The 11,581-nt window shown below is 42.1% G+C and overlaps 2 protein-coding genes across 3 annotated transcripts; both read right to left on the reverse strand.

Moving 5' to 3' along the window:
* Positions 1 to 299: 299 nt before the first annotated feature.
* Positions 300 to 4,896, reverse strand: adprm (ADP-ribose/CDP-alcohol diphosphatase, manganese-dependent). The gene is made up of 3 exons (XM_061027595.1): positions 4,139 to 4,896; positions 1,729 to 1,851; positions 300 to 1,304 (listed from the first exon to the last, which is right to left on the reverse strand). Exons 1-3 carry the CDS (start codon positions 4,707 to 4,709, stop codon positions 1,012 to 1,014), a joined length of 987 nt encoding a protein of 328 aa, XP_060883578.1. The 5' UTR covers positions 4,710 to 4,896; the 3' UTR covers positions 300 to 1,011.
* A 1,165-nt stretch (positions 4,897 to 6,061) lies between these two features.
* rsph1 (radial spoke head component 1) lies at positions 6,062 to 9,896 on the reverse strand. 2 transcript variants are annotated; one of them, XM_061028209.1, is made up of 9 exons: positions 9,790 to 9,896; positions 9,456 to 9,569; positions 8,655 to 8,760; positions 8,483 to 8,573; positions 8,149 to 8,284; positions 7,860 to 7,931; positions 7,619 to 7,726; positions 6,480 to 6,588; positions 6,062 to 6,191 (listed from the first exon to the last, which is right to left on the reverse strand). In XM_061028209.1, the coding sequence occupies exons 1-9, from the start codon at positions 9,838 to 9,840 to the stop codon at positions 6,139 to 6,141; spliced, it is 840 nt and encodes a 279-aa protein (XP_060884192.1). In that variant the 5' UTR covers positions 9,841 to 9,896; the 3' UTR covers positions 6,062 to 6,138. The 2 variants fall into 2 exon arrangements, with proteins under 2 accessions (XP_060884192.1, XP_060884193.1); XM_061028210.1 differs by lacking the exon at positions 7,619 to 7,726.
* Between the last annotated feature and the right edge of the window lie 1,685 nt (positions 9,897 to 11,581).

Consider the following 11,581-nt stretch of genomic DNA (forward strand, 5'->3'; position numbering starts at 1 on the left):
AAAGAACAAAAACAAGATGTTTGACTGGGCAGCAACCTCCGGTGTTGAAAAATGAAGCAGATGCTGAGGTGTAGAATCCTGCAGTTCCTCGACTGTCCACTAGAGGTTGGCTGCAGAAGCACAGGAAGTCACATACACCCATTCAACAAAACCTTTTTTTTTTCTTTTCTTTTTTTACAGCAGAGATTAACATATTTACAACCTGGTTCAAAAAACCAAACCTCTCTCAGACAGATTGAATCACCCACCTTCCCTGCGGAACTTGAACGCAGCACAGAACGCCAGAGATGAACTACAGCTGTCATTATGATGTTTTATAGCACCTTGCATCGTTTTTACGTCGTAAAACACAGAATTGCATTTTTAAAATCAATCCACATCACCCGACACATCCTTCAAAAAAACAACAGAGTAAGAAAATAAACCAGCGCTGCTTTGAAAAAAAGGCAGCAGTAGAAAATAACCTCCTCCATCTTAAAATCTGAGCGTATAATTATTCAAAGTGTGTCATTTTACCGCTGGAATATAAAATAATCAACACAGGAGAAACATCCCCCTCTCTGTCAGGATTAAACAATAAAAAGTAGATGAAATAATCAGAGGTACTGTTTCTGTTCAGCTGAGGTAATTCATCACGACTCTGCATTTAAAACATAAATCAACATGAGGCTGTGTCCAACAGAAGTTAAAGATGTCAGCGTCTTTGGTGAATGTTTGTTGAAGTGAGTAGTTAACACAGACGAGCAGCGCAATCATCTTTACTAAATTAACCGATTCTTTTGGGCGCTGTTTTAGGCGCCTATGGACTGTTAATGTCCCGTTAAACACACACACACTTCTCCCTCGACGGTGTGTGTGTGTGTGTCTGCCGTGCAGGTCGTTTTTTTTTTTACTCCTTCAAATTAAGGAAATAAAATAAATCTGACTGTCTGTCTTTGAATTCAAAGCTAACAGATATTTATTTTAATCTGTGAATCTGTCATTGCATTCGCCGTGTTGCTCCTGTGGTCGTCATGGAAACAGGAACACCCGATCCCGAACCCTCCCGTATCCTCTCAGCTCCATCCGGTCCTCGTACACGGAGACGGTGGCGAAGGCGTTGCTGTCGGGCGGAGTCTCGATGACGCCCTCTAAGGTGAGGTGGTGCGTCCCCGCGTCTTCGTCTTTGTGGTATCCTCCCTCGTGGTCGTGCCCGGCCATGAAGCACACCACACAGCGGTGAGAGCGGAGGACGGCCAGCAGCTCGTCGTAGTTCCAGGCGAGGCAGATGGGGGTGGTGGAGTCAGGGTGGACGGGGAGGTGACCTGAGCGAGGGAAGAAAGAAGACTTTGAAAACACCTGAAGGACCGACAACGAAGAACACGACATGACATCATCATCATCACGTCTCCCTCACTGACGAATCAAAATAAAAAAGGGGCGGGACTTCTGATATCAGCTTCGTCAACAACAATGGCGAGGAGGCGCTCGTCTGACTCGTCTTTTGGAGGAAACAGTTTCAGGTGTGGAGATGCTGCTGACGTCAGGACACCTTTACATCCTCTTCAAGTTTTTCTTAGTGAGATTTATATTTAATTTAAGTAAAAATAAAACACAGAGCTAAAACACACCTGACGGACATTACAGAGGGACGTTGGGGATAACTTTGGTAACCTAGCAACAATGAACGCTGGTGAGAAGCGCTCTGAAGCAGAGGTCGTAGGCGCTACGGACAGCAGGAATACTCACAGACGACAGTGACTCGGTCCTGTTTCTCATCACATGACGACAGAACAGAATCAAGCCAGTCCAGCTGGACTTTACTGAAGCCTCCGTTAAACATCGTGTATCTCTCCTCCAGACCTTTGAACACTGAAACACAAAAAGTTAACATCATCATCATCAGTCCTCCTGTGAAATGACTCTGGTGGTCTGATAAAAAGAGAGGATGACAGGAGTCTTGTCTCTGGAGGTCAGAGCTCCTCATCAACAAGACGGGAAGAGATTCTCTGAAAAGCGAATGGTGCATTCAATGTTCCTCAGAACTCGAATCTCGGGACTTGGAATGACGTCACGCCCGAGTTATTGGCGTTCCAGTTGCAAGTCAGTCAAGCAACATGGACGCCTCCAGACCAACCTTTGTTTTGATAGCTAATACCAGACGAGAACGACACACTACACGGCCGTTTGTGCGTGAAGATAACACGACAACATGTCCTCAGGTAGAAGTTGCTCGATACTTTCAGTGTGATGGATTTAATGACACTAAAAGAGGCGTGTGTTGCTAATTGTTACCGTTTAAACATTACTGCTGATGCACTTAGCAGCCATGTTGGAATCTTAACTTGGAGTACTCCGAGTTTCCAAGTCCGAGTTCCAACTTCAGGAGGCGTTCCTGTTGACGTATCAGACCGGTGTTTGGAATTTATGACCTCCGAGATCAGATGGAACGCACCAAAAGTTGAGGTACGCAGACGAGGATAAAGACCACGTGTGAAGAGTTCTGAGGGACCAAAGTATTCTGAAAAGTTTTTTTTTTGTTTGTCTCTCCTGAAAATGACGTCAGAAGTCTGAACTGAAACTCTGCTCTTACTTTGTCCTCAAAATCAAACTTTAAACTCGAGATTCTAAAGTTAGGGTATCTTCTGTGACTTTGACAACACTGTCGCTGTCTGCTGCTCTTTACACATAAACACCAACACACCTGCTGTGACTCTGTTTACTACACAGCTGACGCGGCGATCTCCATCTAGCTTACACTCCACTTACCAAATAAGGGGACGGTTGGCTGTGGAAACGCTAGCAAGACCCGGGTTGCATCCGAATTGCCAAGTACCTACTCAATCTGGCAGTAGACAGTACCTACTATCCGTGCCGTCTACTGTTTAGTACCTACTATTCAGTATGCACACACAGTAGGCAGATATTTGTTCCTGCTTCGTCTGAGTCATTTAGTATGGAGTAGCGTCATTTACGTTACCCGAACCGGCCGCATTCACCCGTTTTTTTGTTTAGCTTTATTCAAGAAGAGTAATGCGCATATACAGTCAGGTAAAAAAAAAAAACTATATCACAATGTAAATCAAGTAAAAGGCAGATTAAATAACTAAATAACATACAGTACATAAAGAAAAGTACAAATGAAAGACATTAATATACAGAATATAAAGTAAAATAAACATATAAAGATGCACTTAAATAGTGAAATCATTATTTAAATAGAGGGGGAAAGGTTTTATAATAATTCAGACATTTGTTATATTTTCTGTTGTTAATTTAAAGTAGCGATTTCAGTCGGGACTTTAACTCTAGATTAAAAATTAATTCAATTAATCCACGCTCGTTTGTTTTGATTTGGAGGCACACGTGAAGTGACGATTTACGTTTAATTTCACACAGCATTGTGGGTGGTAAAATACAATTAATTTCCTGAAAGCACGCATCCGATCCATACTGCATGAAACCCAGAAGTTAGTATCCATACTGAAATGTTCAGTCTACTGAGGTGGACCCAAAAAATGCATACTGAATGACCACGAGGGTTCAGTCTACTGAAACTCCATACTGAATAGTACGTACTGCATACTGAACTGTGACTATTCGGAAAGGGCCCCGGGTTAGCCGTACCGAACTGGACTGCTTGGTGGAAACAGGGATTTATATACCTTAACAACCTTCAGGGACAGGGGGGGCCCCCGTCTCTGGCACCATTATTTTGGGGGTCCAAAGCTGAAAAATGTGTTCTTTCTGGGGTCCACATTAAAATAAACATACAATAACAGGAGTAATAAAATGGAAAATGAAACATAATTAAGCTCTACAGTCCACACAAACCAGAGTTTCTTTTTTACATGTCAGAATTTTACCACAGAAATGTAATTCTTCTATTTTCAAAATTTGATTTATTTCTTCAGAAAACAACGTAAGAATTCTGAATTTTTATCAGATTTTCTTTTAAATTTTTTTAGATGTGGTCAAAATCTGTGTTATTTTTTGCATTGGTTTCTCTAAATTAACAGTCAAAATAAAAAGTTATAACAATATAATTAATCGATATACATTAGTTGTTTGAAAACAGTAAAACATAAGGGCCGCAGTGATGTTGGTAACCTTGGTAACCTTGGTAACTTTGGTAACTTTGGTAACCGTGGTAACCTACCCGGACAGTTGAGGTCGTCGTTGTCGTTGTGTTCTCGGATCAGACTCAGGGAGTCTCGGTACCGGTCACTGCTCTCCTCTCTGCCCAGCAGACTCACATCGTAACCGTCCAGAATAACGAAAGTAAAACCGGGCACCGGGCTGAAGCTGTACGCGTACACCTCACTGTCAGCCGGTGCTGCGTTCACGCTCCTCTCGGAGTGTAGAGTGCTGTTGAGCCGTGAACGCAGCAGCTCGCTCCGGCTGAAGTTATAAAACTCGTGGTTCCCCCACACATGGTGGACCTCGGCGGGCCCGGAGCTGAGCTCGGTCAGCACCGTGTCCAGAGCTCGGTGTGAGGTGCCGTGATTCTTGTTAAAACCGTCAATGATGTCTCCAAGCTGGAGGATAAACTTCGGTTTCACGGTGGACTCTGTCCAACAGTCGATGGCGCTTTTTAAGAGCTGGAGGCTGCTCCGGTAGTACCTCCTCCGTGTCCGGGTGAAGTTAAACCCGTCGTCGATATCTGCGTACTGAATGTCCGCTATCACCCCGAAGGTAAAGAGGGGCGTTTGTTCGGGACAGCTCTCCATTCTCGGTTCTGTTTTCGGTGTAACGTCAGTCAGGGTATGTTTACTGACTCTCCGGAGAAATGTAATGTTCCGGGAAACTCCGAACACATACCTGTACGGTGTGAATAACGTCACATGGTGAAACACAGCCAGGCTGTTGGTATTGTGTTCTGTGTCCTCAGTCGTGCTGCATGATGACAGTTCAAAAAACAGCCTTTTATGTGTAATGCCGGTGACAGCTGAGGCAAAATAAAAGCACGGACTTCCGGTTTAAGCCTACAAAATAAAGTTTCCAGTCAACCTGAATGCAGGGGAAATTAATATAAGAACGAGTGGAACTGGAAATTGTACACTTTACGTACATAATATTTGCACGGGAGATCAAATAAAAAGAAATCAATGAAAACATTAATACTAATCCTGAGAAGTTAACTTTATTTGAATAAAAAAGCCCCTAACTCTTAGGGTGTAATATTAAAAATGATGTTCGTCCTCACATCCCGAGGATACTTCAGGTTCTCGGGTTGATTTTCTATAGCTGAATTCATAGTTTTCATTTATTAAAATAATGAATCCTGACAAATTCTTTATCCTCCCCACAGGTTTTTTGACACATTAACGATGTTATCAACTTGTGAATTAAAGAGAGGGCAGTTTGAGTATTTGAACATTTCCAGAAGCCAGCCTCAAAGAATGAGAAGTTCTGAAGGTGGCGTCACAGTAATGAAATCACGAACTACAAAACCCAAGAGGCAGAAACACAACATGTTTACATTTAGTAAATAGTTACAAGAATGAATGAATCATCAATCATACCGAAATAATCTGTTTAGAGTCCCTACACCCACTGGATATATTCTTATATTTGGGGTTCTTCCTTTTTGTTCAATTGTTTGACATTTATTAGATAAAGTTTCTTGTTTTTCTCTACATTACCACAAGGGGATGCTGCTCTGTATGAGAAGCACACACTGTTAAACTTCAGGACAATGTCAATGGTAAATGGACTTTAGCTTGTATATTTATTTACTAGTCTTCTGACTACTCAAAGCTCTTTCACACCGCAGGTCACACCTACACATTCACACACTGATGGTAGAGGCTGCTGGGTAAAGAGTCCATCAGTATTAACTCATCCATTCATACACATTCACACGCAGTTGACAAAGCAACAGGAGCAGCGGTTAAGTGTCTTGCCCAAGGTCACATCGGACATGTAGCTGCAGGAGCTGGAGATTGAACCCCTGATCTTCCGGTTGAGAGAAGATCGACTCTACCACTGATCCACAGCCACCGCTGTTGGTCTGTTGCTTGTTGGTGATATTTAACGGTCATCACACCAAAATATCTCTACTGAAACGTTGGAAATAAAAGCTTAACACGTTTATTTACACGTTTATTCATGCATTGTAATACATATTTTATTATTTGTGAACAGATTGTGGTTTGATCATGGTGAGTTCTCTGCTCCCTCCTCTGCTGAAGCTGTTTCCTTTTCTCGAGCTGACAAAAGAAAACACAAACAAACAGTTAGCTGGTGCACATTTTTGATTCCTCCTCTTTTATTTGGCGCTCTTTCAGAGCTGTTTTTATATTTTGTCTGAGTCATGCTGTAGCTCTTAGTTCATTGAAAGCAACACTAAAAACTACAACTATGGCCCAGAACCAAACTGCATTATTAGCCAGAATTAAGCTGAATATTATATCTAAGTATGTACATATTGACAGTGCGTGATTGATTCTAGCTCTGCCCCTGCTCCCTACTGTTATCCTGCTTTTATTGAAGTCCACCTGTAGAGTCTCTCCCTGGAGTCCATGGTGTCAGGCCGGTGATACACTTTGGGATCCACTTGAGGGTGGTGTTGGAGGACAACTCGCCCCACTCGCCCTCAGCTCGGTCCTGCAGAGAATGCAGGGAGAGAGAGAGACTTTGGAGGCAGCATGACTCTGTGTGCAACAAACTCCAGGCTCGCTCAAGATGCAACACACTGCAAAGTACATCTCCATCACTAAAAAACATGCACCGTCAAGCTTTTATACAGTCAAATAATGAGCATGCATCCTAACCAAAGAGTGCAGCTGCGGAGCTGAAAGTAAGTAAACAAAGAAAGAGACAGCTTGCACACTGAAGATCTTAAATGTCCACTTGTTAGAAACGTATCTAAGTGACGTTTTCAGCAAACTGCTCTTCATCAGAATCAAAAGCAAAATGGCCGCTTTGATATGCTGACAACTGACACACGTGACAGTCATGTTCCTGCTCTGACAGACACATCATATAAATTGCATAGACACAACTGTAGCACTGAACTCAAAGGCTAATGATTTTGTTTCTAAAGAAGGGCTCATAAATGTTGATTTTGGTCTGATGAAGAGGAGTTATGTTCACTCTGAGTTTATATTAAAGGGGACATATTATGAAAAATCCACTTCTACAGTGTTTTTGAACATATATTTGGGTAACCTGAGTGTCTACCGACCCACAAAATGTGAAATAAACCCATCCAGTCCTTTGTTTTGTGGTCTGCATAAGTCTTACAACACAGAGAAAAATGCTCCGTTTCTAATTTGCTCTCCTTGTGATGTCACAGTGGGATTCTGTTTAAAAAAAACATCCCCTCCCCTGGTATATCCGACCATGGACTCCACCCCCAGCCTAGAGCAAAACTTTTGTGCAGGTCCGCCATTTTTATTCTTATTTTTTATTTTTTTATCTTTTGTTTTCATTTTTATATATTAGGAGTGATGTGTACCGGGAAAACTCAGGGGATGTACGCACATTTTTCTATCGTCACTTACACATATCATCATCACATCATGCATGGAAAGACACTCTCGTAATCATCATGCAGGACACTGATGTGGCTCAGTGATTATTGTTACAGACATCACACATCTTCATCAGTCATATATAAACTCAGGTCCAGCACCTCCTCTGCTCCTCCTGCAGACCCTAACATGTGAGTCCCCGCCCTGGAGGCCATGTAGGGCGACCTCTGTGACTTCATATCTTTACCGTTCTCCTCAACAGTCGCCGGCTGGAGTCGAGACAGTTTGGATGGTTAAACATTGTGTCTGTGTGTCATTATGACTGGTATTCATTTGGAGTGTCAGATTGAATCCACATTACTGTAAAGCCTGCAGGGACATCAGCTGAAACTGTTTCATTACCTGCTCTGTTTGTTGGAATTCTCCGTGCTGCTCACACCCGATGTCAAACACGTATCTGCCCGGACCACACGGCTGTTAACCATAGAACGCACAAGAACCAGAGAGAGAGTCAGGACTAGATGTATCTGAAATCTGAGATAATTCACCAACAGACACTAAATATGACCAGACATGAAAAATGATGATTTTAAATAAACCAGACTCTGGATACCGTCCCATCAAGTCAAATATAATAAATGTTTTCATCATTTGGCCGAGAATGTTTGGGAACAATGAGAGCAGGACTCACGTAGTTGTTGACAAAGCTGCCCTTGTATCTGTGGTGGGTGTGGATGTACTCTCCAGCTGACTCCATCTTGCCATTTACCCATGATCCTTTGTACTCTGCGCCAGTGTCATGATGGTGGTAAATGCCCTGACCGTGCCTGGAAATCAGACCACAGCAAAGATTTTGGCAAAGCATACGTTTGATAGAAATGTTCAGGTGTTTCTTAGTATAACATTTCTGTTAATCAAGTAGTACATTAAGTGTCTGTTCACATTTGTTTATTGTTGTTCATTTATCTTTTTTACAGTTTTCATCCTCCATACAGGAGTCTGTGCTTTTCAGCCTGCAGGTCTACCTCACATGCTGCAGCCACTCTCCATCATACGTGTCTCTGTTCGGGTAAGTATAGAGACCGTGACCTTGTCTCAGGTCCTCCACCCAGGAGCCTGAAAAAACACAGAAACAAGAACACGTTGGTGTCAGAGCTTCAGCTGGACTCTAAACCTAAAACATAAACTTCATCATACCTTCATATTTAGATCCGTCTGGGTAGTAGAAAGTTCCCTGTCCATGTTTCATGTTCTGAAGATAATCTCCCACATATCTCGCCCCATTCTTAAAGCGATATGTTCCCTGTTGGTGAGAACAGTAAAAATAAATATGCATTATGAAAACACTATCCTCTTACAGGCGAAATGATGCGACCTTCAGCAGCACCTCTCCTGCTTCAGTGTTTATTACTAGTGTTGTAGTACTTGAGATCGGTCTTGGTCTCCAGACCACATTTTGAAGGTCTGTCTCGCCTCGGAATCAAAAGCATTTTTACTCGGTCTTGTCTCGGTCTCAGATTGGGTAGACTTCGAATTTTTAATCAAGACCACCACTGATCTGCTCTTTTTCCACGTCATCACTGACATTAGAAGGAAAAAGCTCCTTTCTAAAAGAACAAATAACTTCAATTCATGTATAATTAGATTTTTATCCCCCGGTTACGTCCACAACTTTCCCAGTGTTACGGTCTAAGTGAGTGACACGTCCCCTGTACACAAGATGATGATTTTTCTGTCATATTATGGTCTTGCCCTGCCTTGGTCTCGGTCTTGACTCGGTCTCTGAGCACTCTGGTCTTGGGTATGTCTTGGTCTCGGATAGTGTGGTCTTCTTGACTACACTTCATTACCTCAGTCTTCATATTTTTAGTTTTAGTGTTAGAAATGAAGTTCACAAAAAAACGGCATAAAGTACTTTAACTACCTGAATTTCTCTGTTAATATCAATCAAGTTAAAACAATCTTATGTAGTTCATTATTCTCTCAGGTTGCTCTTACCTCTCCGTGTCTCTGCCCGGTCTCATAATGTCCCTGATAAACGTCTCCGTTAGGTAGAACTGCTTTACCGAATCCGTGTCTCTCCCCTGCTTCATTTCTGTCTCCTTCATATTCCTACACACACACACACACACACACACACACACACACACACACACACACACACACACACACACACACACACACACACACACACACACACACACACACACACACACACACAGCAGCTGTAGTAGATAGTCATGCTAACCTACGTTAGCTTTAGCTAGCGAAAGTTATCACACACAAACCACATCTAGCAAACAAAAGTCATCTTATTATACTTCTCACTCACCCCGAGTTTATTTTGTTCGTCGTCAAAGTCATCAGATCCGATATCAGACATGTTTTACCAGTCAGGATGTTATAAAGTTTAAGTATTAGACTGAGAGGTAAAAGTGTCTTAGCGCTCCTGGTAGTTGACGGTTGTCATGACAACGGTAAATGCCCCCACGTCAACGTGCCGGTGTTATGGTTTAAGGAGTGTCCGTGTTAATTGGTGACTTTCAATCAAACTCGTCAAACGCTTTAGCTGTTAGCTTCTTTTTTTTCATTAAACTTTATTAACATTACATTACATTTACAATTGATTTCCTACAACACAGAAACATGTGAGTACAGGAAGACATTAAACTTACTGTAGCCTACAGAAAGGATCATGCATACAGTTACAGGTATAAAAAACAATATGAACAGCAAATAATATAGAAAATAACGCATTAATTAAAGAAGAAAGCAGATCAGTAACATATCATAATAAGTTTGGCACATGGCCGCGGCTACTATTCTGCAACATAATTACATACAATTTACAAATATTCAATATACAAAAATGAAATAAAGTGAATCACGCAACAAAGTGGCAACAAGCATACAGAATTGTATCCTACAGATCATCAGAAAAACTTGACAGTTTCAGAAAGTGTGAGAATGTGTATTTACAGATATCTTACTAGGAAGTTATAGTTAACATGATAGTACTTCTTCTGGGTAACAAGATGTTGTTTCTCAGCAGTGACAATGGAGGACACTGTGGTTTATTTTTTATCTGGAAGGTAAAGGGCTTTTCATTACAATATTCTTTCATTATTATCGAGAAGAAGCGGAATCATGGCTGCAGTATTTGTACTGTGAAATGTTCCTGTTTTGTCCTAGATGACTGAATTAGCATTATTTGGTGTCCAACATAAATGAAAGAGATGCACAAGAGGAATCAAATCCTAAAAGTCTCTGCGGTGCTGAATATTTTTATTATTTGCACTGATTCCCAGGGTGAGAGAGCGCTGAGGAGAAAAGGCAGACAGTGACGCTCCACAGCTCAGGTCGTGAGTCGCTGCAGTTGGCCTGTGTGTTATGAAGCCTAATGTCTGTGGGGACAAAAGATCTCCTGAACCTCTCAGTCCTGCCCTGCAGTGAAATTTAATGAGCAGTCTACTGCAGGTACTTCTCTGGACGGCCATAATGTCGTGGAGAGGATGGCTAACATTGTCCAATATAACCTGTCCTTCCCTGTCCACCTCAGTCCTCAGTGAGTCCTTACTCTTGCCTAAAACTTAGCCAGCCTTTTTTATCAGCTTGTCAAGCCGCTTAGTGTTCTTGTCAGTCATGTTGCCCCCAACAGACCACACCATAAAATGGGACAGTCCCCGACTCCCACCACTGACTGGTATTAGAACATATTTAACATTTCACTGCATATGTCAAAAGACCTGAGCCTCCTCAGGAAAAAGAGTGTCTCTGTGTCTTTCGATAGATGGTCTAAGTATTCACAGTCCAGTCCGCTGTGTGGTGCAGGTTATTGCGTGGATGTGGGCTGCTTTTGATGATAATTCTACCTCATGGAGGAGCCTCCATTGTTAACAGCTGTCCATTAAGCATTATCAAAGTGCATCTGGTACAGATAATAGACCGCTGATTAGCAGCCCTTTATTTAGACAACTTGAACTTGACTTGACATTAACTCATAAGCTGTGAGATTTCGCCATCTGTTGCATTAAAGATTAGAATAAACTCTGGTTGAAATCCTCTGCATTCACGTCGGCTTTCTGAGACTCACAAGGAAAATGTCTGAAGCAGTTATTCAATTA

Source organism: Labrus mixtus, chromosome 21, assembly GCF_963584025.1.
Source record: "Labrus mixtus chromosome 21, fLabMix1.1, whole genome shotgun sequence".
NCBI lineage: Eukaryota > Metazoa > Chordata > Actinopteri > Labriformes > Labridae > Labrus > Labrus mixtus.

Bases quoted from the DNA above. Each gene is read 5' to 3' on its own strand.
- adprm (XM_061027595.1), bottom strand. From the start codon at position 4,709: ATGGAGAGCTGTCCCGAACAAACGCCCCTCTTTACCTTCGGGGTGATA. The intron at 1,852-4,138 runs GTAGGTTACCAC...TTTGTGTTTCAG, and splicing joins CGACGACCTCAACTGTCCGG to TGTTCAAAGGTCTGGAGGAG. The intron at 1,305-1,728 runs GTGAGTATTCCT...TCCCTCGCTCAG, and splicing joins GGACCGAGTCACTGTCGTCT to GTCACCTCCCCGTCCACCCT.
- rsph1 (XM_061028209.1), bottom strand. From the start codon at position 9,840: ATGTCTGATATCGGATCTGATGACTTTGACGACGAACAAAATAAACTC. The intron at 8,761-9,455 runs GTAAGAGCAACC...TCTCACCAACAG, and splicing joins CCGGGCAGAGACACGGAGAG to GGAACATATCGCTTTAAGAA. The intron at 7,932-8,148 runs GTGAGTCCTGCT...TATGGTTAACAG, and splicing joins GCAGCTTTGTCAACAACTAC to CCGTGTGGTCCGGGCAGATA.